This window comes from Anomaloglossus baeobatrachus, chromosome 6, assembly GCF_048569485.1.
Source record: "Anomaloglossus baeobatrachus isolate aAnoBae1 chromosome 6, aAnoBae1.hap1, whole genome shotgun sequence".
NCBI lineage: Eukaryota > Metazoa > Chordata > Amphibia > Anura > Aromobatidae > Anomaloglossus > Anomaloglossus baeobatrachus.
Genome location: NC_134358.1, coordinates 529,537,283 through 529,557,230, shown reverse-complemented (window position 1 = coordinate 529,557,230; position 19,948 = coordinate 529,537,283). Strand labels below are relative to the sequence as shown.

Sequence of the window (19,948 nt, the reverse complement as noted above, 5' to 3'; positions counted from 1 at the left end):
AGGCGCCAGCACTGGACAACGAAGACGGCCATAAAGACCACTGAGCGACTATTATAAAGTGTTTTTTATGTTATACCCCCGGCCTGGGCTCTGATATAGAGCATGGTAGAATGCTGTATATTAGAGCCCGGTGGTGGTGGACGCAGCTTATAGGCCAAAAAAGTGGTGACAGGTTCCCTTTAAACCAATCACTGATCTGAAAAATAAGACATTTCTTCCTCTTTGGAAAACATCTTTGGCATGCGATGGTAAACAATGCTGACACTAAAATAACACGTATATATATATATACACACACACATCAGTGCATAGGAAAGATGGCAGGAACTTCCCCTGGATGGAATATGGAAAAATCTGTATAGTCAGAAAATGTGTGACCTTTAAACTAAACCCATACGAAGGCTATAAGTCACCGTCTCTTATCAGCCATATCAGATTGCCTTTTTTTTTTTTTTATTTTTACAAGATTTACCGCCAAGACACCCACCCCTGTGTGATCACAAGTATTTCAGGTTCAGAAAATATTACAAAACCGGACGCATCAAAAACTTTCCATAGGCTTAAATACATAGAGGAGAATTTATGGAAATGTCCAGCGCCACTTTTCTGGTGGTCACAAGTTCCAGCAAAGGACAAAATGAGCACTTTTTGACCCCTTTTGTCAAATATAAGGAGTGGCAATAATAGTGAAAGGAATTAAAGGGGTGGTTGGCTAGTTAGGCTACTTTCACACATCCAGTTTGAGCAGTGCGGCTCAATCCGGCTGTGAAACCTATGCAACGGATGCGGCGAAAACACTGCATACTTTGCATACGTTTTTACATGAGGCCCGTCCGTTTTTTTCCAATTGCGGCAGGCTACTGAGCATGCGCAGTGGAAGAAACCGCATGCGGCGGCCGGATGCGGTTTTTTTCCGCATCGCGCCGCATCCGGCGTCCATAGGCATGCATTGAAAAATGCGCCGCAGCGGCCGGATGCGGCGTGATGCGTTTTTTTTGCCGGAGCAAAAAACGTTGCAGGCAACGTTCCATCCGGCCGCAGCATCGGCTAAATCTGCCGCATGTGGCAAAAACCGGACCGAACGCAAGCCCATGCGGCACAATACGGCACTAATGTAAGTCTATGCAAAAAAAACCGCAACCGGCGGCAAAAAAAACGGTTGCGGTTTTTCTGCAGAGCACCGTATTGTGCCGCAGAGCAAAAACCGGATGAATATATAGACTGAGAAGAGTAGGGATCCTAGGACAGAGCCTTGACACCGACACAGGGCGGAATGAGGTGGTAGCGTGGGAGACACAAAATATGAGAATGGAAAGGTATGAGGAGCCACGCTGCCACGTCTATGCAAGAACAAGGAAAAGACAACGCAAAAAGATGTGACATGCATGCCGCAAGAAACGTGGCCAGAGTCACCATGTATCCTTAGGCCGTGTGCCCATGGGAGCTTGCTACTACGGATTTTGACGCGGAAAACCTGCAGATTTATCTGGATTTTCTAGATAAATCCGCAGGTTTCAGCAAGTACAGACACTCCCCATGTTATCCTATGGGACATGTGGAGTTCTGTGTCCAGACTGCGGAATGTGCGACTGCGGAATGTGCGACTGCGGAATGTGCGACTGCGGAATGTGCGACTGCGGAATGTGCGACTGCGGAATGTGCGACTGCGGAATGTGCGACTGCGGAATGTGCGACTGCGGAATGTGCGACTGCGGAATGTGCTGTGGATGTCCCGCAGCCGTACATAACTGCATGTCAATTATTCCTGCGGAAATCCCGGCCCTCCACTATGGAAATAGAGGCCGGGACTTCCGCAGGTAAGTTGCATGAATGTCCGCAGGTTTACCGCAACAATGCCGCTGGAATCCCGCAGCTATGTATAGCTGTGGATTCCGGGGAGCTGCTGCGGTGGAGCTGCGGCCGTACCTGCGGATATATCCGCAGGAGCAAGCTCCCATGGGCACATAGCCTTAAGACTCCGGCTGGTTTCCCATATCCGCGTTTTATTTCAAGAGTATGGCCTGGCCCAAATGGACAGCCTCTGAAATGCCTTCAAGGCTGCGGCGTTTGGGTCAGGAAAGTCACAACCAGCACGTACGCAGACTGTGAAATGGGCCATAAAGATGACGGGTAAGCTCGTGGCAGGTTTAGAATTCTACATTCGACCATTCCTCTGTAACTCCTCCTGACAAATTCAATAATTGATTACTAGGTGTAACCATTCCCCTTGTCAAATAAAATGTACCCCTGTTAGCACTGATTGCAAATAAAGGGAACTACTTAATAATTTATCCATTTGCAAGAGCAGTGCAGAAATGTATAATGGGGAATATAAACATTTATTTAAACAGCTGTGAGGAGGGTATATACCAAATCCCCTATATATCCAGATACTACAATACATACCTGTTCTGGATTAAAGCAATGACCTGCGAGTACGTCTTCCCGATCACGCTCTCCCCATTCACTTTGATGATTCTATCACCTAAAAGCACAAAAGGAAAGAATTACATACAGATAATGGTCTATATAAATAATGACCGGTCACAAGAGGCAGACAACTAAAAATCACAAAAAGGAAAATATAATCTAGACACTCTGGACTAGATTCTCTGCAAGTTTAGTAGCACAATTGCCACAAACACTGCATAGGTAACGTGGATTCATCGGAAAGTGAGAAATCTGCAATGGAGTTGACAGGCTGCAAATGGAAAAGTCTGCACCAGCCTCTTAATTCCACACAGATCTTTTCTGTGATCGGTAGATCTGGATTTTTAGACTCCCACTTCCTGTCCGTCACATAGACATCAGCAGCAATAGACTGACTTGGGTGAGGGGAGATGAGCTGTGACGTCACCTATAGCATATCTACTGTATGTAGAGGTGTGATCAGTTATTATACAGGAAGAGGAGGTGGTGAGCTGTGACTTCCCCCATTTTGAATGATCGATCCTGTAGTGTCTACTGAATATAGAGGCGTTATCAAGTCATTGTACAGGAGAAAAAGGCGGTGAGCTTTCATATCAACTGTTGTGACTGGTGGATCCTGTGTTATCTACTGTGTATCGAGAGGTTATCAGTCATTATACAGGAGGAAGTGTTGAGCTGTGACAACCTATTGAAAATGGTGGATCCTATGTTTTCTACTGGATATATAGGAGTTGTCATTGTACAGGAGGGGGTGGAGTGAGCTGTGACATTACCTATTGTGAATGGTGGGTCATGTGCCATCTGCTGTATATTAAGCGATTATCAGTAACTGTACAGAAGAAAGGGGTGAGCTGTGATATCACCTATTGTGAATGGTGAATCCTGTGCTATCTGCTGTATATTGAGCAGTTCTCAGTTATTTTACAGGAAGAGGTGGTGAGCTGTGATATCACCTATTGTGACTGGTGGATCCGGTATTATCTGCTGTATATAGAGGTTATCAGTCATTGTACAGAAAGAGGTGGTGAGCTGTGACATTACCTATTGTGTGTGACTGGTGGATCCGGTATTATCTGCTGTATATAGAGGTTATCAGTCATTGTACAGAAAGAGGTGGTGAGCTGTGACATTACCTATTGTGAATGGTAGATCCTCTGCTATCTGCTGTATATGGAGCAGTTCTCAGTCATTGAACAGGAGAAGGTGAGCTATGATCACCTATTGTGAATGGTGGATCCTCTGCTATCTGCGCTATATGGACAATGAGCAGTTTTCAGTCATTGTACAGGAGGAGGAGGTGAGCTGTGATATCACTTATTGTGAACAGTGAATCCTGTGCCATCTACTGTATATAGAGTACTCTATTAGCAGTCACTAATCGTGTGTGATAATGAGACTGGTAAACCGTGAGCTGTACAGTACAGCATGGGTGTAGTATGAGGCCTAGTGGACAGTATAAAACGTGTATGAATTCTTATTTCTTATTATATAGATCGTACAGGAAAAAAAAATAAAATAAAAGGGGTTTTCCACTTTCAACAAAGTGGACCCTAAACACTTGAGCATTGAAAACCACGAGCTGACTCTCTGGGACCTGCGCCGGCTCTCCGCCAGCACCGGAGTGTGGGAACAATAGCATCAATCTTAGACGCTTGCAATCGTGTGTGGTTCACTTTGCCAAAAGCTGAAAACCCCCTTACACCCAAATTTAAATAAAAGGCCATTTTCTGATGAAGCATCCCCATTAATATAAGGTAATAGATCACCTGTGCACAGCCCGGCCTCATATGCAGGACCGCCTTCCTTGACTTGCTTCACAAATATGGTGTCCATTGGCTCCAACCGGTTTCTGGGTCTTCCTATAGAAGAAAAACCATACCATGTAGTGAAGGAGTCGGATACAATCACTCTAGAACATTCGCTTCTCGTACAATGTGGATGTCCTATTCACCGTAGACCGATACCTTTACGCCAATTAGTGATGATTCTAGAAACCTATTAACTTTTACAACCATTCTTATGTGTGTAGCCATGATGCAAATTTGCCAACAAATTAAATTTAAAAAAAAAAACACGTTTTTGGTTTCCAGCACCCATGCACACCCATGTATCTGACTTAATACAATGAAATCCTGCATTAATTCCTTATTCCTTAAAGGGAACCCATCACCACTTTTTCGGCCTATAAGCTGCGGCCACCACCACCGGGCTCTTATATACAGCATTCTAACATGCTGTATACAAGAGCCCAGGCTGCTGTGTAAAACAAACAAAAAAAAACAAAAAAAACACACTTCATAATACTCACCTAACAGTCGCGCTGAGGTAGTTTATAGTCAGATGGGTGTGTCTGTTCTTCGGCACCGCCTCTTTCAGCCATCTTTGTCCTCCTTCTGGAGCCTCTGTGCATGACGCGTCAATGTCATACACACTCGCCAGTCCTGTGCAGGCGGACTACAATGCTTTGATCTGCCCTGCTTAGGGCAGATCAAAGTGCGCCTGCGCAGGACCTAAATAGCGGCGCGTGCATGACGTAGGACGCATCATACACGCCGGCTTCAGAAGAAGGATGAAGATAGCCGAAAGAGGAGGCGCTGATCCAGGAGAACGGCGCCACCCATCCAACTGTTGTGCCCCGGAGTGAGTATTAAAGTGTTTTTTATGTTCTACAGCACGACCTGCGCTTTTATATACAGCATGTTACAATGCTGTATGTAAAAAGAGCGCAGTGGTGGTGGCCGCAGCTTATAGGCCCAAAAACTGGTGACAGGTTCCCTTTAAGAGGACGATCATATTTGTAATGAGGAGGTTTGTGTTAAATGGTTCCAGTCTTCAATGTGAAATATGAGCGGCCATATATACGGATTTTAAAAGCTTAAAAGGGGTTTTTCAGGATTAGAAAAAAGAAAACATTAAAAAATCAAAATCAAAGAAATTCCTGAATACTTAATCAGTATTGAATTAAAATTATCTTGTCTTTTTACCGGTCCTAGATTGTTAACCCCTTCAGCCTCGGGGCACTTTCAGTTTGGTTTTTTTTTTGCTCCCCTTCTTTCGAGAGCCATAACTTCTTTATTTTTCCATCAATCTTGCCATATGAGGGCTTGTTTTTTTGCGGGACTAGTTGTACTTTTAAATGTAACCATAAGTTCTACCATATAGTGTACTGGAAAGCAGCAAAAGTGTGGAAAAACTGCAAAAAAAAAAGTGTGATGGCACAATAGTTTTTGGGATGTTTTATTCACGGTGTTCACTATATGGTAAAACTGATGTGTGGGTGTGATACCTGAGGTCGGTGCGAGTTTGTAGACATCAAACATTTATAGGTTTACTTGTATCTAAAGGGATTAAAAAAAATCCACAAGCTTGTCCAATAAAAGTGGCGCACGTTTTGTGCCATTTTTCGAAACCCGTAGAGTTCTAATTTTTTGGGATCTATGGCTCAGTTTTTTTATTTTTTGCATCTCGAGCTGACGTTTCTAATGGTACCATTTTTGTGCAGATGCTACGTTTTGATTGCCTGTTACTGCATTTTGCGCAAAACTTGCGGCGACCAAGAACTTAATTTTGGCGTTTGGTAAACTGCGTAGTTGCAAAAAAATTCCAATCAGATTAACTGATTTTATATTTTGATAGATCGGGCATTTCTGAATGCGGCGATACCAAATATGTGTATATTTATTTTTTTTTCCCTTTAAATTTTCAATGGGGCGAAAGGGGGGCGATTTGAACTTTTAGGTTTTTTTTTTTATTTTTTAAAACTTTTTTTCATTTTTTTTATTTTACTAGTCCCCCTAAGGGGCTATATGGATCAGCAATCCAATCGCTCTGCCCTATCTGCTGATCACAGCTGTACAGCTGTAAACAGCAGATACAGTCACTTTCTGCTTCCCTGGCCTCCGGGCTGGGTGAAAACAAAAGTGAAACGTCATAGCTGCAGGCGTCATCACATGACCCTGTGCTACCATGGCAACCACCGAAAGTCACGTGATCACTCACATGACTTCCGGTGGGGGCGGCGGTAAGTGAAAATCTTCACCGTGTGTATATACATCTCGCTGCCAGACTAAGGTGTTAATGCGATTCCACTCGTAACATGCAGGCACACGTCAGCTGTTGAAAACAGCTGATATGTGCGTCAATCGCCGCCGCCTGCGGCAGGGGGCGGGGCTTAACGGGACACGCTCCATGACGGATAGAGCCGTCCATGGTCGTGAAGGGGTTAATAAATAGGAAACCTGTGTCAAGAGAAAAATCATTGACCATCTGATCTGTGCAGAGGGGAGAAGGTGAGCTGTGATATCACCTACTACTGTCAATGATGGCCCTCGTGTGAGGATAATGTCATGGCGGCTGTGATACAAAAGGCTAACACTTGCTCCGTTTCTGAAGTTCACAGGTGAAAAATTACAAGATTTCATTTATTTTATGCTTTATGTAAAAATTTGACCTAAGGATCAGGTCATTTTGTGCCTACAAGTAGTATTCAACCCCCTGCAGATTTAGCAGGTTTGATAAGATGCAAATAAGTTAGAGCCTGCAAACTTCAAACAAGAGCAGGATTTATTAACAGATGCATAAATCTTACAAACCAACAAGTTATGTTGCTCAGTTAAATTTTAATAAAATTTTCAACACAAATGTGTGGGTCAATTATTATTCAACCCCTAGGTTTAATATTTTGTGGAATAACCCTTGTTTGCAATTACAGCTAATAATCGTCTTTTATAAGACCTGATCAGGCCGGCACAGGTCTCTGGAGTTATCTTGGCCCACTCCTCCATGCAGATCTTCTCCAAGTTATCTAGGTTCTTTGGGTGTCTCATGTGGACTTTAATCTTGAGCTCCTTCCACAAGTTTTCAAATGGGTTAAGGTCAGGAGACTGACTAGGCCACTGCAACACCTTGATTTTTTCCCTCTTGAACCAGGCCTTGGTTTTCTTGGCTGTGTGCTTTGGGTCGTTGTCTTGTTGGAAGATGAAATGATGACCCATCTTAAGATCCTTGATGGAGGAGCGGAGGTTCTTGGCCAAAATCTTCAGGTAGGCCGTGCTATCCATCTTCCCATGGATGCGGACCAGATGCCCAGGCCCCTTGGCTGAGAAACAGCCCCACAGCATGATGCTGCCACCACCATGCTTGACTGTAGGGATGGTATTCTTGGGGTCGTATGCAGTGCCATCCAGTCTCCAAATGTCACGTGTGTTGTTGGCACCAAAGATCTCGATCTTGGTCTCATCAGACCAGAGAACCTTGAACCAGTCTGTCTCAGAGTCCTCAAAGTGATCATGAGCAAACTGTAGACGAGCCTTGACATGACGTTTTGAAAGTAAAGGTACCTTACGGGCTCGTCTGGAATGGAGACCATTGCGGTGGAGTACGTTACTTATGGTATTGACTGAAACCAATGTCCCCACTGCCATGAGATCTTCCCGGAGCTCCTTCCTTGTTGTCCTTGGGTTAGCCTTGACTCTTCGGACAAGCCTGGCCTCGGCACGGGTGGAAACTTTCAAAGGCTGTCCAGGCCATGGAAGGCTAACAGTAGTTCCATAAGCCTTCCACTTCCGGATGATGCTCCCAACAGTGGAGACAGGTAGGCCCAAGTCCTTGGAAAGGGTTTTGTACCCCTTGCCAGCCTTGTGACCCTCCACGATCTTGTCTCTGATGGCCTTGGAATGCTCCTTTGTCTTTCCCATGTTGACCAAGTATGAGTGCTGTTCACAAGTTTGGGGAGGGTCTTAATTAGTCAGAAAAGGCTGGAAAAAGAGATAATTAATCCAAAACATGTGAAGCTCATTGTTCTTTGTGCCTGAAATACTTCTTAATACTTTAGGGAACCAAACAGAATTCTTGTGGTTTGAGGGGTTGAATAATAAATGACCCTCTGAATAAACTTTTCACAATTTAAAAAAAAAATAAAAATAAAAAAAAAAAGAAATAACATTCTTTTTTGCTGCAGTGCATTTCACACTTCCAGGCTGATCTACAGTCCAAATGTCACAATGCCAAGTTAATTCCGAATGTGTAAACCTGCTAAATCTGCAGGGGGTTGAATACTACTTGTAGGCACTGTATACATTTATTTTTTAGCATTTCTGATCCCCATCACGGCTTTTCCGGGATCAGTGGAAAGTGCTGCCAAGTGCCAAGCAAATACTTAAGTTTAAAGTGGAGTCGTTTTGGGTTATCTACTGTATCGAGAGTCAATTGACCAAGGAGCGAGGGTGACTTGGTTAAGAAAATGCTCTTTTTTTCCCATGTTCTCATCTATAATTTTGAACGCTGCATTGACTCTTCTGCTCGGCAAACTCTGAATACACAGTATCAGATTTCCCCAAAAACAAAACACCAGGCTAAGGAGGGTATTGAGTATTTGGCGAACACATAAGATTTTAAAGTACAGAGATGCAGTAAGGAAAGTCTCTCCAACCTCAGATCTTGAGGGTCTCCTTTGAAGGTGCACCTGTCCTCGGCTAATTACTTATCACTAATGGGATGTCATTTATACCGATCCAGAGGTCACACGAAAAAAGAAGCCATTTCTAGATAATTAGTAAGGCTTCCTCTTTCATCTGAGGTTGTTCTCTGTGTCAATCAAACAGCGGTGATGCCCTGAGTTTTCCTTCTTGTATTGCCATGGAGAACCCCTATTCATGCTCCGAATTAGGCATCATTCGGATTTTATTTCTGCATACAAGAAAAAAAAATGGGCCGACTTCCATCATCTTACCATCAGAGTGGCATCTGTTTTCGTGAAGGGGGTCGGGTTTATGGTGGGGGGGAGCTTATCCTATAGGAGTAGTCCCCAACCTCTCGGACCTTCAAAGCCACATGGGGTTCCCAAGCCCCGAGAGGGTCGCCATGAGCCACATGGGGTCTCCCAAGCCCCGAGAGGGTCGCCATGAGCCACATGGGGCCTCCCAAGCCTCGAGAGGGTCACCATGAGCCACATGGGGCCTCCCAAGCCCCGAGAGGGTCACCATGAGCCACATGGGGCCTCCCAAGCCCCGAGAGGTTCACCATCAGCCACATGGGGGCTGCCAAGCCCCGAGAGGGTCGCCATCAGCCACATGGAGCCTCCCAAGCCCCGAGAGGGTCGCCATCAGCCACATGGGGCCTGCCAAGCCCCGAGAGGTTCACCATCAGCCACATGGAGCCTCCCAAGCCCCGAGAGGGTCGCCATCAGCCACATGGGGGCTGCCAAGCCCCGAGAGGGTCGCCATGAGCCACATGGAGCCTCCCAACCCCGAGAGGGTCGCCATCAGCCACATGGGGCCTCCCAAGCACAGAGAGGGTCGCGATAAACAAGTATTTTTTTATCCAATGGTCGAACATCAAGAGTTCTTGATGCGCTGAGAAGCTGGAAAGATGTCTTAATACACTATGTGATGGGAATATCCCACGTAATAAGGACCACCAAAGTGTTTTCCCTAATGATGAATGTTGCATGTGATTATCTAGAACTTCTGGAAGTGGAAGAGACTTTGACATCAGGCCCCAAATAGAACAAAAAAGTTATAGGGCTTCATGAAGTAGTTTCTGGTACATTACATATTTTAATATTATAAACTAGTGGCAAATAGGCTATGGATAATCCATAGGGATCGACGTGTGGGAACCTTCATCGCTCCTAAGAATAGAGGAGATGCAGTATTGGGTTGGCACAGCCTTTTCTATGATTTCCCTAAACCGCAGCGCTCTGAACCATCTGGCTAAAGGAAGTACAGCACTGCTCTGGTGACATAAATGAAGCTGTGCTGCCTTCATTATTTACACGATGGCACCACACATACGATTATGGCTGTGCCCGGTACTGCAGCCAACAGCGTCTCAGTCTGATAATGTGGTGAATATGGCTGCCATAACCACATGTATGGCACTACACCTGGGTAAACAATAGAGGGGACAAGTCAGTTGCTAAATGACGGCCTTGGACCCTACCATTGATAACTAGATGTCCTTTACAGGTTTAGCATATATACAGGTCAACGATAATAGTAAACATATCTATATGTGCAGGACCAGACTTCATGGACTAAACCCGGGATGAAATGTCCTAGTGCTGGATTTAACGATGACCCGATACAACCACCATCACAATGATCTGAAATGAAAGGCAGCAAGTCCCCGGCCCCTCCACATTCCCGAGATGCCGGACTATTCTTAACTGCTGCATTTCTGACATCGGTAACATGACGGACCCTCGGCGTCCTCGCTGCCGCCTGCCTTATTAGCAGGAATGCCATCTACTGGTAAATAATATCCTATTACAGCTAGGGACGCAAATACATTTACAAGTCGCCTCCAGCGATGGTAAGTGGGTGCCAATGTAAACCGTGCACACACAGCGGCCGCGGGGCCAGAGGAAAGCCATGTGCCGCTGTACGGAGACTCGGCAAGGTACGGTAATATCCGCCGGTCGATCGTCACATTACAAAACACTACTAAATCGATCAACGCCGGATTCACACATTCGAGTTTTGCGGTCTGAATATGAACCAATACAAGGATCAACCTTTGGTGACCAGACCCAAACTTGAGAGCCTCACATGCCTTTATGGCCTTCAAGCTCACATTAGGAGACCCTAGGTCAATCCATTCATTGTGACTTGGACCACTGAGCTGTGAACTGGCCTTAGACCTGTGAGGTCGATGTACTCGTTTTGAATACATGTCTGGATAGTGGTATAATCCTTTAGGGATTTTGCCGCCTAATCTGAGAGCTGCGTAACGTAGGTGAAGAGATCCTGATTCCAGCAATGTGTCACTTACTAGGCTGCTTAGAGTAGTTTTGATAAAATCACTGTTTAATCAGCAGTAGATTATCATTACAGGACTACTTGTGTGCTGCCAGGTAGTCCAGCATATTTCTGAGCTCTGGATAACTGCTAGATCTGCAGCAGAGAAAACATTGATTTTTATCAAAATGACAGCAAACCGCTCAGTAAGTGACAACACTGGAATCAGGGTCTCTGTTTCTACATTATGCTACTCTCAAATGGAGGCACAAAAGCCTGGTGACAGATTCCCTTTAATACAATCTTCACCCTAATATAGCCTGACTGATCGCCCCTCAGGGTCCCTCCTCCCTGCTGAGATCTCTCCCTAGCTCAATTATCAGCTACTGTCAGACAGACTGGGTGGGTGGGCGAGACTTGGTACACTGGACACGTGAGAGCGCGCACTATAGCTGAGCCCCTAAAACGCTCATTTTAAAAAAAAAAACAGGCTTTTACAGCAATTCTGACATGGATTACCAAAGTAAGTACACTAGCCTCATCAGATTTAAACATCTATTAAAATGTGTAGGGTCCCTGAAGCCATCAAGGTGCTACAAGGTTCTGCATCCCCACCAGGATGCAGGGAATACCCACTTAGGGACCCAGAACCCCAGTGCTGGTAACACCAAAAACCCAGGTAATCCCAGTTTTCCCCAACAATCCCCCATACAATGGTACCCACCTAGGGTGGGGCCATAGATGGCCGCCTAGAGGTGGAGCTACTCCAGTCCACTAGTTGACCAGGTGGGAGGGGCAGACTGTGGAGAGAAGTCAGGAAGACAGGATACAGAACGGAAGTGACTGCTGAAAGTGTCAGACCGCAGGAGTGTGGAGGTGGAAGCGAAGTGACGTCCTGACTCTGGTTAACTGTGACCTGGTACCCAGGAGAGGTGGTTGCCGGTGGAGTACTCCCGAAACTACGCACCGACGGGGTACAGGACCCTAGGACAGGAAAGAGCTTCAAGCCGACCTGTTAACACCTGCACAGCAAGGGGACTATCAAGGACCTCGCTGACCCTAGAGAATGCGAAGACTCAGTAGCAAAGAGAGAACCGGGGACAGGATCAGAGACTCCAACCCCACAGGGTTCACTCTACCGTCAGGCGGGCAGAAGTGGACAAACCACAGACCGGGGACCCCCAGTTGTTCCATACCATGGGGACCCACTTACCAGAGACAGGTGCAGGGGAAAAAGGTACCAGAGAACCAGACTGGCACTGGGACGAAGGGGACCTGGAGGTGAAACCAGACAGCCTCAGGCAACCAGTTAACATCTGCAGAAAGTGAGTAAACCAGTTGCACTAAACACTTGTGTGGACTACCTTCTTCCGATGCCCACTGCACCATACACCCGCTGGGGCAAAACCCTACTTGCAGAGGGACCACCATACTAGCTGCCAATACCACCAGCCCCAGTAGACATTCTGCAGCTGCATCTCCCTACACTTTGCCGCAACACCGTAAGTGGCGTCACAAGTGACCAATATCATAATCTCCCCTATAAATATCCCCATTACATAAAGGGCCCAGGGCACGGATCTGGATAACGGCCACCACCGTGACCTCCCGAAGACTTACACTGCCCGGGACAGAGTACCCCATATCCCTGGGTGCGACATATGCAGTTTATAATGTGCAATCTGGTGATCATTTCGCCTTAAAGGAGAATACTTTGCCAATATAGCATGCCAAGGAGAGCATGAAAATGGAGGAACATGATAATACCAATGGGCAAATGGACCTGGCCAACACAGGTCAATACGAGTGCGCCGAGCCCAAGGGTGATCTGCAAAACCTTCTCCAATAAAACCTACAGGAAAAGGGAGGACAAAACTATGGACAGGAGGAGAACGGTAAAATATGACACTACCACAACCAACAAGATTAAAAAATGCTGAATATTCCACCTGATATTTATAATTTTATAGAATTTGTCATTTTTGATAATGAAAACTAGAAAAAATAAAACCGTTTAATGCCCAAGCACTGTAGGGTTTTGAAAAATAATTATAGCTGTGGATTTTATTCTAATTTTCCTATATTATAAATATTAACATATGTGAGAACAAATAGAAATGATACAATAAAGATCAATGAAGGGATTAGACAGATTCAGAACCATGTGCCTAAACGTCCACTAGATGGCACTTCATTCCTAATAATCAGACTAAAGAAAGCGATTCAAGGTTTAAAAATATAAAAAAATAAAAATAAGTGATTAGATGTAATATCAGAAATCACAGATGACTATGTAGATACAGTCTGCCAAAGCTTCTACACAATATATACCACCAACGTGTTATATAGGACCCCAAACATCCCCTGTATCCTACCCCCAGGATGTCCGACACAGGAGATGGGTTAGCACATAGGAATTAATGAGACTGTCCTGGTTCAGGACCCCTGACCTTGACCTGGTATGACCTTTATATGGTTGCCCTTTCACTTGAATGCAGCTCACCCTAAAAATAAACTTGTCAGCACATTTATATCATGACTTTGTGGTATGGATGTATAGACGCTTGTCCCTACAATAACTTATTTTTGTACAAAAGGGAAGACTATTCTCCTTATGGAGACCTGACAAACCAGTCTGGCTGTCAGTATGGGGACTTATGGCTGCAATGCCCCTCTGGGAATTATTTAAAATTGTCCATCCAGAGAGGAAGGAGACAAACTCTAGCGCCACCTATTGGAAGTAGACATCCAATGTGCAAGCCATAAGAAACCAGCTATAAAAGGGATATGTACATCAGCCTGGGAGAGCACTGGGGGCGGGTCCATACAGACTGCTTCTGCCCCACCCCTACTGCACCTCCAGCCTGATTTGAATGGACTTCGGCATGAGATTTCTCAAGACTGGAACATCTCAGCTCTAAGAAAGAAGGGCTTCATTTTTTTTTTTTTTTTTTTAACGAGGAACAAAGAACTAAGACCCCGCTCCATAGACCAGGACCCCCCCTCCTCCTCCATACACCAGAACCGCCCCCCATCCTCCTCCGCCACACACCAGGACCCCCTCCCTCCTCCGCCACACACCAGGACCCCTCCCTCCTCCGCCACACACCAGGACCCCTCCCTCCTCCGCCACACACCAGGACCCCTCCCTCCTCCGCCACACACCAGGACCCCTCCCTCCTCCGCCACACACCAGGACCCCTCCCTCCTCCGCCACACACCAGGACCCCCCCCCTCCTCCGCCACACACCAGGACCCCCCCCTCCTCCGCCACACACCAGGAGCCCCCTCCTCCTCCGCCACACACCAGGACCCCCTCCCTCCTCCGCCACACACCAGGAGCCCCCTCCTCCTCCGCCACACACCAGGACCCCCTCCCTCCTCCGCCACACACCAGGACCCCCTCCCTCCTCCGCCACACACCAGGACCCCCCCCCTCCTCCGCCACACACCAGGACCCCCTCCCTCCTCCGCCACACACCAGGACCCCCTCCCTCCTCCGCCACACACCAGGACCCCCTCCCTCCTCCGCCACACACCAGGACCCCCTCCCTCCTCCGCCACACACCAGGACCCCCTCCCTCCTCCGCCACACACCAGGACCCCCTCCCTCCTCCGCCACACACCAGGACCCCCTCCCTCCTCCGCCACACACCAGGACCCCCTCCCTCCTCCGCCACACACCAGGACCCCCTCCCTCCTCCGCCACACACCAGGACCCCCTCCCTCCTCCGCCACACACCAGGACACCCCCCCTCCTCCATACACCAGGACACCCCCCCTCCTCCATACACCAGGACACCCCCCCTCCTCCATACACCAGGACCTCCATACCTAAAAACGTGCTATTAGGTTCTCACAAATTTTATACATATACCAAATTTAAATGGGGTTGTGTCCACTACTAGAAGGCCCTCCACTTACTTCAGGGCCCCATAAAAACTTAACTCAATCTATTCTCAACTACTGCAGCCGGCGCCGGTCTAAAGAGGTGGTTGCTGACAAAAATAAAGACTGCAACTAATCAGTGGCTCCCGATCGGCTGCAGCGGTAATGTGACCAATCAGGAATAATAGCATCAACATTGTTGGAGCAGCACTGCTATGGGAGGTGAAGGGGTATAAACATTTTTTTTCTCTTCTATTGTTCCCTGAATGGAGTACCATTGTAATTACGGGGTGTGGGAGGATTGCCGGGTCCCTATACATTATATCCGATCGGTCATGGAGGCAATGAAAGGCGATGAACGTATAGGCAATGAACGTATATCTGAAGTGCTATGACACATGCATCGATACAAAGTAAAGACGTGGTGATGACAGGAAATGTCTGTCCCAAACCCACCGGTGTCATCCCATCATCAGAGGAGAAAATGAGGGACATCGGTATGAAAGTATGACAGACTACAGTCATCCATCACCTAATATATATTAATCCTATAATGAAGGGAGCACAAAGGGATCTCCAGAAAGAGTACAAAGCTATATAGATAGATCCCATAGACTATATCAGCGATCAGTAACATGATGCTGATCACAATGCCCACTAATGGCTTTAAAAAGTTGAACATAGGTTTACACTAAGATCAGGAAAATTTGGCGCAATTCTGAAATCTTTAGCGCAGTCGCTTAAATAGGTTAGCCACTAACATTGGTGGCCTATCCTTCGGATCATCAATGTCTGATCGGCAGGGGTCTGACACCCGGCACCCACACCGATCCGCTGCTTTCTGTGCTGACTGCGGCAGGAAAAACTCCGCTCCGGAGCTGCCCAGTCTCCTAATAGCAGCCGCAGCCGGATAAGGCACATCCACTGCCTCCCATTCAAATCAATAGGTGGAGGATATGCAGTACCCGGCCGCTATCAGAAGACGGGGCAGCTCCTGGACTGATGAGCATGCCTCGCTGCATGCTGTTGCACCCGGGACCGAAAACAACTGATCAGGGGAGTGCGGAGTCGCGGACCACGGCCGACACTGATGACTTATCCTATGGATAGACCATCAGTGTTAAAGCAGTGGACAACCTCTTTAAATTCCACCCTTGCATATTAATGGAATTTTACACCTCAATGATAAAATTTGGAAACTCACTGCTATGTTAAAATAAAAAAAAACAAACATTCTCCACCTAACATCTTGGAGAGTCCTAAAAAAGACATTTGGCAATCAACACAAGTGAATTATGGTCGATCATTGTAGGGACCGATGACCTGATCCCTAGTCTCTGGCGTTCAGCATGGAAACTGCTGCTCCATCCATTATGGGAGATGGAAAGAGTCGGGCGCTCAGCAGCCTCTAAGGCTATGTGCCCACGCTGCGGATTTACCGCGGATTTTGCCGCGGATTTTCCGAAAATCTGCAGCAGCGGCACTTCCAAGCCATTTCAATGGCATTTTGGAAATGCTGTGTCCATGCTGCGGATTTTTCCGCGGCGGATTTGCCGCGGATTTTGATCCGGAAAAATCTGCAGCATGTCAATTATTGTTGCGGATTTTGGGTATAGAATGGGGGGGGGGGAAAAAAAAAAAAACGCATCAAAATCCGCGGCAAAAATAAGGTGTGGATTTGCTGCGAAAGTCGCGGATTTTCATGCAGAAAAATCCGCAGGTACATTCTACCGTGGACACATAGCCTTAGACTACATGGAGTGCAAGCTGCATACACCCCTCTGGTGTGACCGGGACAGGCCAGCAGCACTTACTTATGGTTGTTCCAGATCCACGTTCTTGATATTTGGGGGGCCGGATCAGGCAGTTCTACCCTACACCTCAGCGATAACTTAATACTCTTTAAAGCTCAGTATTACAGGTCAGATCCATAACAAATCATTTCTGATGCTCCACGGAGTGCTCATACTGGGGATCTACCTCAACCCCACTAGTAGCAAGAAAGCCGGAAGGGTCGAGATGTGCCCAGCGCTGTCTCACCCCGATCAATACTCGCCTCTACTACCCTAGCACCCTACATTCACCCATCGCGCCTGGCAGAACATGGCCGCCATCTATTGTTATGCACTTATAAGACCGTATTTGATGAAAAACCAAACATTACATAGTCAAGGACCCAACGCTCTTTTAGGAATTCACATAAATGGCAGCTGCTTTCAGAGCTCTAAGTGGGATTTTCCTTATATAAACATAACCTCCTTAAAGAGGACAGGAAAGCACAAAAGATGGGAGAGTGGCAGAGGCTTCCCGAGCCCAAACCCTCTTCAGGGAACATCCTACACAAACAGGAGCTGTCAGCGTCCCCGCAGATCCGTCATGGCTGTCTGCGCAGTCCCCATCGGCTACGGAAAAATTAGAAGAATACTTGAGGTTTAGCAAACACATTACTTCGATGAGCAGATTTGCAGCCCGGCTTCCTATTAGTAAATGACCCTGCTTAGTCTAGAATAGCACTTTTTTAACCAGTTCATATCTCGGCATCTTACTCCCCTCCCCCCGGGCACATCGAGATACAACGCTTCAGATCTGGAACATTAACTCACCTGCACGGGTTCCATTTTCTTCATCCTGTAAGACATAAGATGGGACAACAATCAGCGTTTATTAGAAGTGAGGCCCCAGCAATAGTCTGTAATAACACGGCTGGATCTGGCGCAGGGGCTGATCGGGCTCAGGGGTCATCTGGTGTTTCTGGGCCATGCACCGAGAGCAATGTGCCGCGCCGAGAGCAATGTGCCGCGCCGAGAGCAATGTGCCGCGCCGAGAGCAATGTGCCGCGCCGAGAGCAATGTGCCGCGCCGCACAAACGGGATTTAGGTTTTACGCTTTGGAGTTTGAGAAAATAATGTGCATTTTCTATCATTAGATCCAGGGATTGGTGTGAGGCAAATCCCGGGATATGAAGATGAATTATGACTCCAGTCATAATCCCTCATCACTCCCTGGCAGTGCCCCCTCCCTTCTTGTTCTCAATGTCCAGCATCTGTGAAGGTGTTACACCTCCATGGCCATGTCCTGTGATATGGAAATTAGGTGGCTTGGGGACAATGGACACAGGATGACTCCCTGCCGTGACCCTGTAGTGGGGGCTGCTAGCTAGTTAGCAAGGCTATGGAAATAGCCAGACAGAACGACTCCAGTAAAAAATGGTTCATATCTCGCAAGCCATATTTCCGATAAATATGGCAACCATAAAAATGGTGTCTCCGCATGCGGACGATGCCGGCACACCCTTTTTATGGGAGCAGGACATTGGGAAATGCCCCAGGCGTGATATCAGCCAATGGGGAACTGGCAGACAGGTCATGAGTCCCCTCGTTCTGTAGCTAAATTCATAACTGTCACAATGAGAGCATTGGCGTCCGCCTACGACGCTCCCAGGCAAAGTTATGGCCCATATTCCATGTTGTGGATTGTCCATAACTCAAGCCAGGGGTGGAGCAGTGCTCCCTCTGAGGTCACTAAGGTAGGAGGGGACCTGGATTTGCCCAGGTTGATAACCCTACTTCGGCCATTTTCCAGTGTTCTTTTCGCTGGGGGCACGTGTAGGAAACATCTGTGGGAAGGATCCTAGAAACCTGGGTACAGCGCCCCCCTGTGGCCAGACGCAACAAGGTAACTGCTGGAACTGTGTATGCCTGTTTGTAACCCATGCTTTGATTGTAACTGTACTCTGACATATGTATATTCTGTAGATTCCCTATTGTATATATTGTAGTTTCTAGTGTGCTTTAGGCTGATTAAATTATATAATTAATCTTGGGCTGTTCTGTTATCTCGATCTTGAATCCCACGTCTGTGTGTTCGGCTAATAGTTACCGTGAAGCGGTTGGTGGCAGCGAGTTGTGCCAAGGATTATTGTGGGGAGGCCAGTGAGATTCGGGAAGATATTATATATTCCGCCCGCGGAGGTCGGGGGAATATATACCCTACTCTCACCGGGGACCCTTCAATAATCGGCATAAGTAGTATAGCGGCCTCCTTGCTTATTGTCGGGCAATTCCATAATTGGCCTGACTATAAGAGGGGCGCTAGAGAGCGCGTCACGTGCTCTGTCTGTCGGTCGGGAGGTATAAAGGAGGGGTGACCCCCACTTGTTACCCCCCGATTGTGACGTACTGGTAGCCAGCGCGGGGGATTTCTGAGTGACCCCCCCGGTGGTTTGTGACATATTGGTGGCATAGCGGTGGGATCGAGATAATAGTGTGTGTGAGTGTGAGACCCATACTCCCAGACACTAAAGACTGCCTGCAGCAGCTGTGGCTGCTGGGGTCTTCAGACTAGCTCAACACTAGAGTGTCAGAGTGCAGATACTGTAAGGTGTGTGGAGGCATCAGGTGTCAGTTCTGTGTCAGTGACCAAAAGTCTGCAAGAATGGCTGATGGCACCAGGAGCAGAGCTATGCAACTGGCCAATGCTAAGGCAGGAGCCGAAGAGAGGGAGGACGGTGCTGTGGACAGCAATGAGGAGGTTGCCCACGAGTCCTCCAGGAGCTCGACGCCAGAAAACCGTTCTGCCGAGGACATTGCGCAACCTGGCACTGCTGGACAAGATGAGGAGGAGCTCACCCAAGGTTCCTCAACGAGCCAGATGCCAGCCCTCCGCTCTGAAAGGGACAGTGAATCGCCTAGCTCTGCAGCGTGCCGCAGATCACCACGTGCCATTCCACCGAGCCTGGGAGGCTCGGATAGCCTTCTTCAAATGGCTATGGCCCTTCTCCAGGCTGGAGACCAGAAGGGCTACAAGGAACTCCTGGCAGAGCGCAGGGCAGAGCGGCAGGCAGCGCGTGACGCTGAGGCTGCGGAGCGGCACGCAGAGCGTGAGGCTGCGGA

At 47.4% G+C, this 19,948-nt stretch overlaps 1 protein-coding gene across 5 annotated transcripts in view; it reads right to left on the bottom strand.

Annotated features, from left to right (window-relative positions):
• ARHGAP21 (Rho GTPase activating protein 21) overlaps positions 1–19,948 on the bottom strand; it is a 197,313-nt gene that overhangs the window by 93,441 nt on the left and 83,924 nt on the right. For all 5 annotated transcript variants that reach the window (XM_075315549.1, XM_075315551.1, XM_075315548.1 and 2 more), the window contains exons 3-5: positions 17,660–17,684; positions 4,197–4,289; positions 2,407–2,485 (exon numbers count right to left, since the gene is read on the bottom strand). In XM_075315549.1, the coding sequence (XP_075171664.1) occupies positions 2,407–2,485; positions 4,197–4,289; positions 17,660–17,684 (197 nt within the window). The remainder of the gene's footprint in view (positions 1–2,406; positions 2,486–4,196; positions 4,290–17,659; positions 17,685–19,948) is intronic.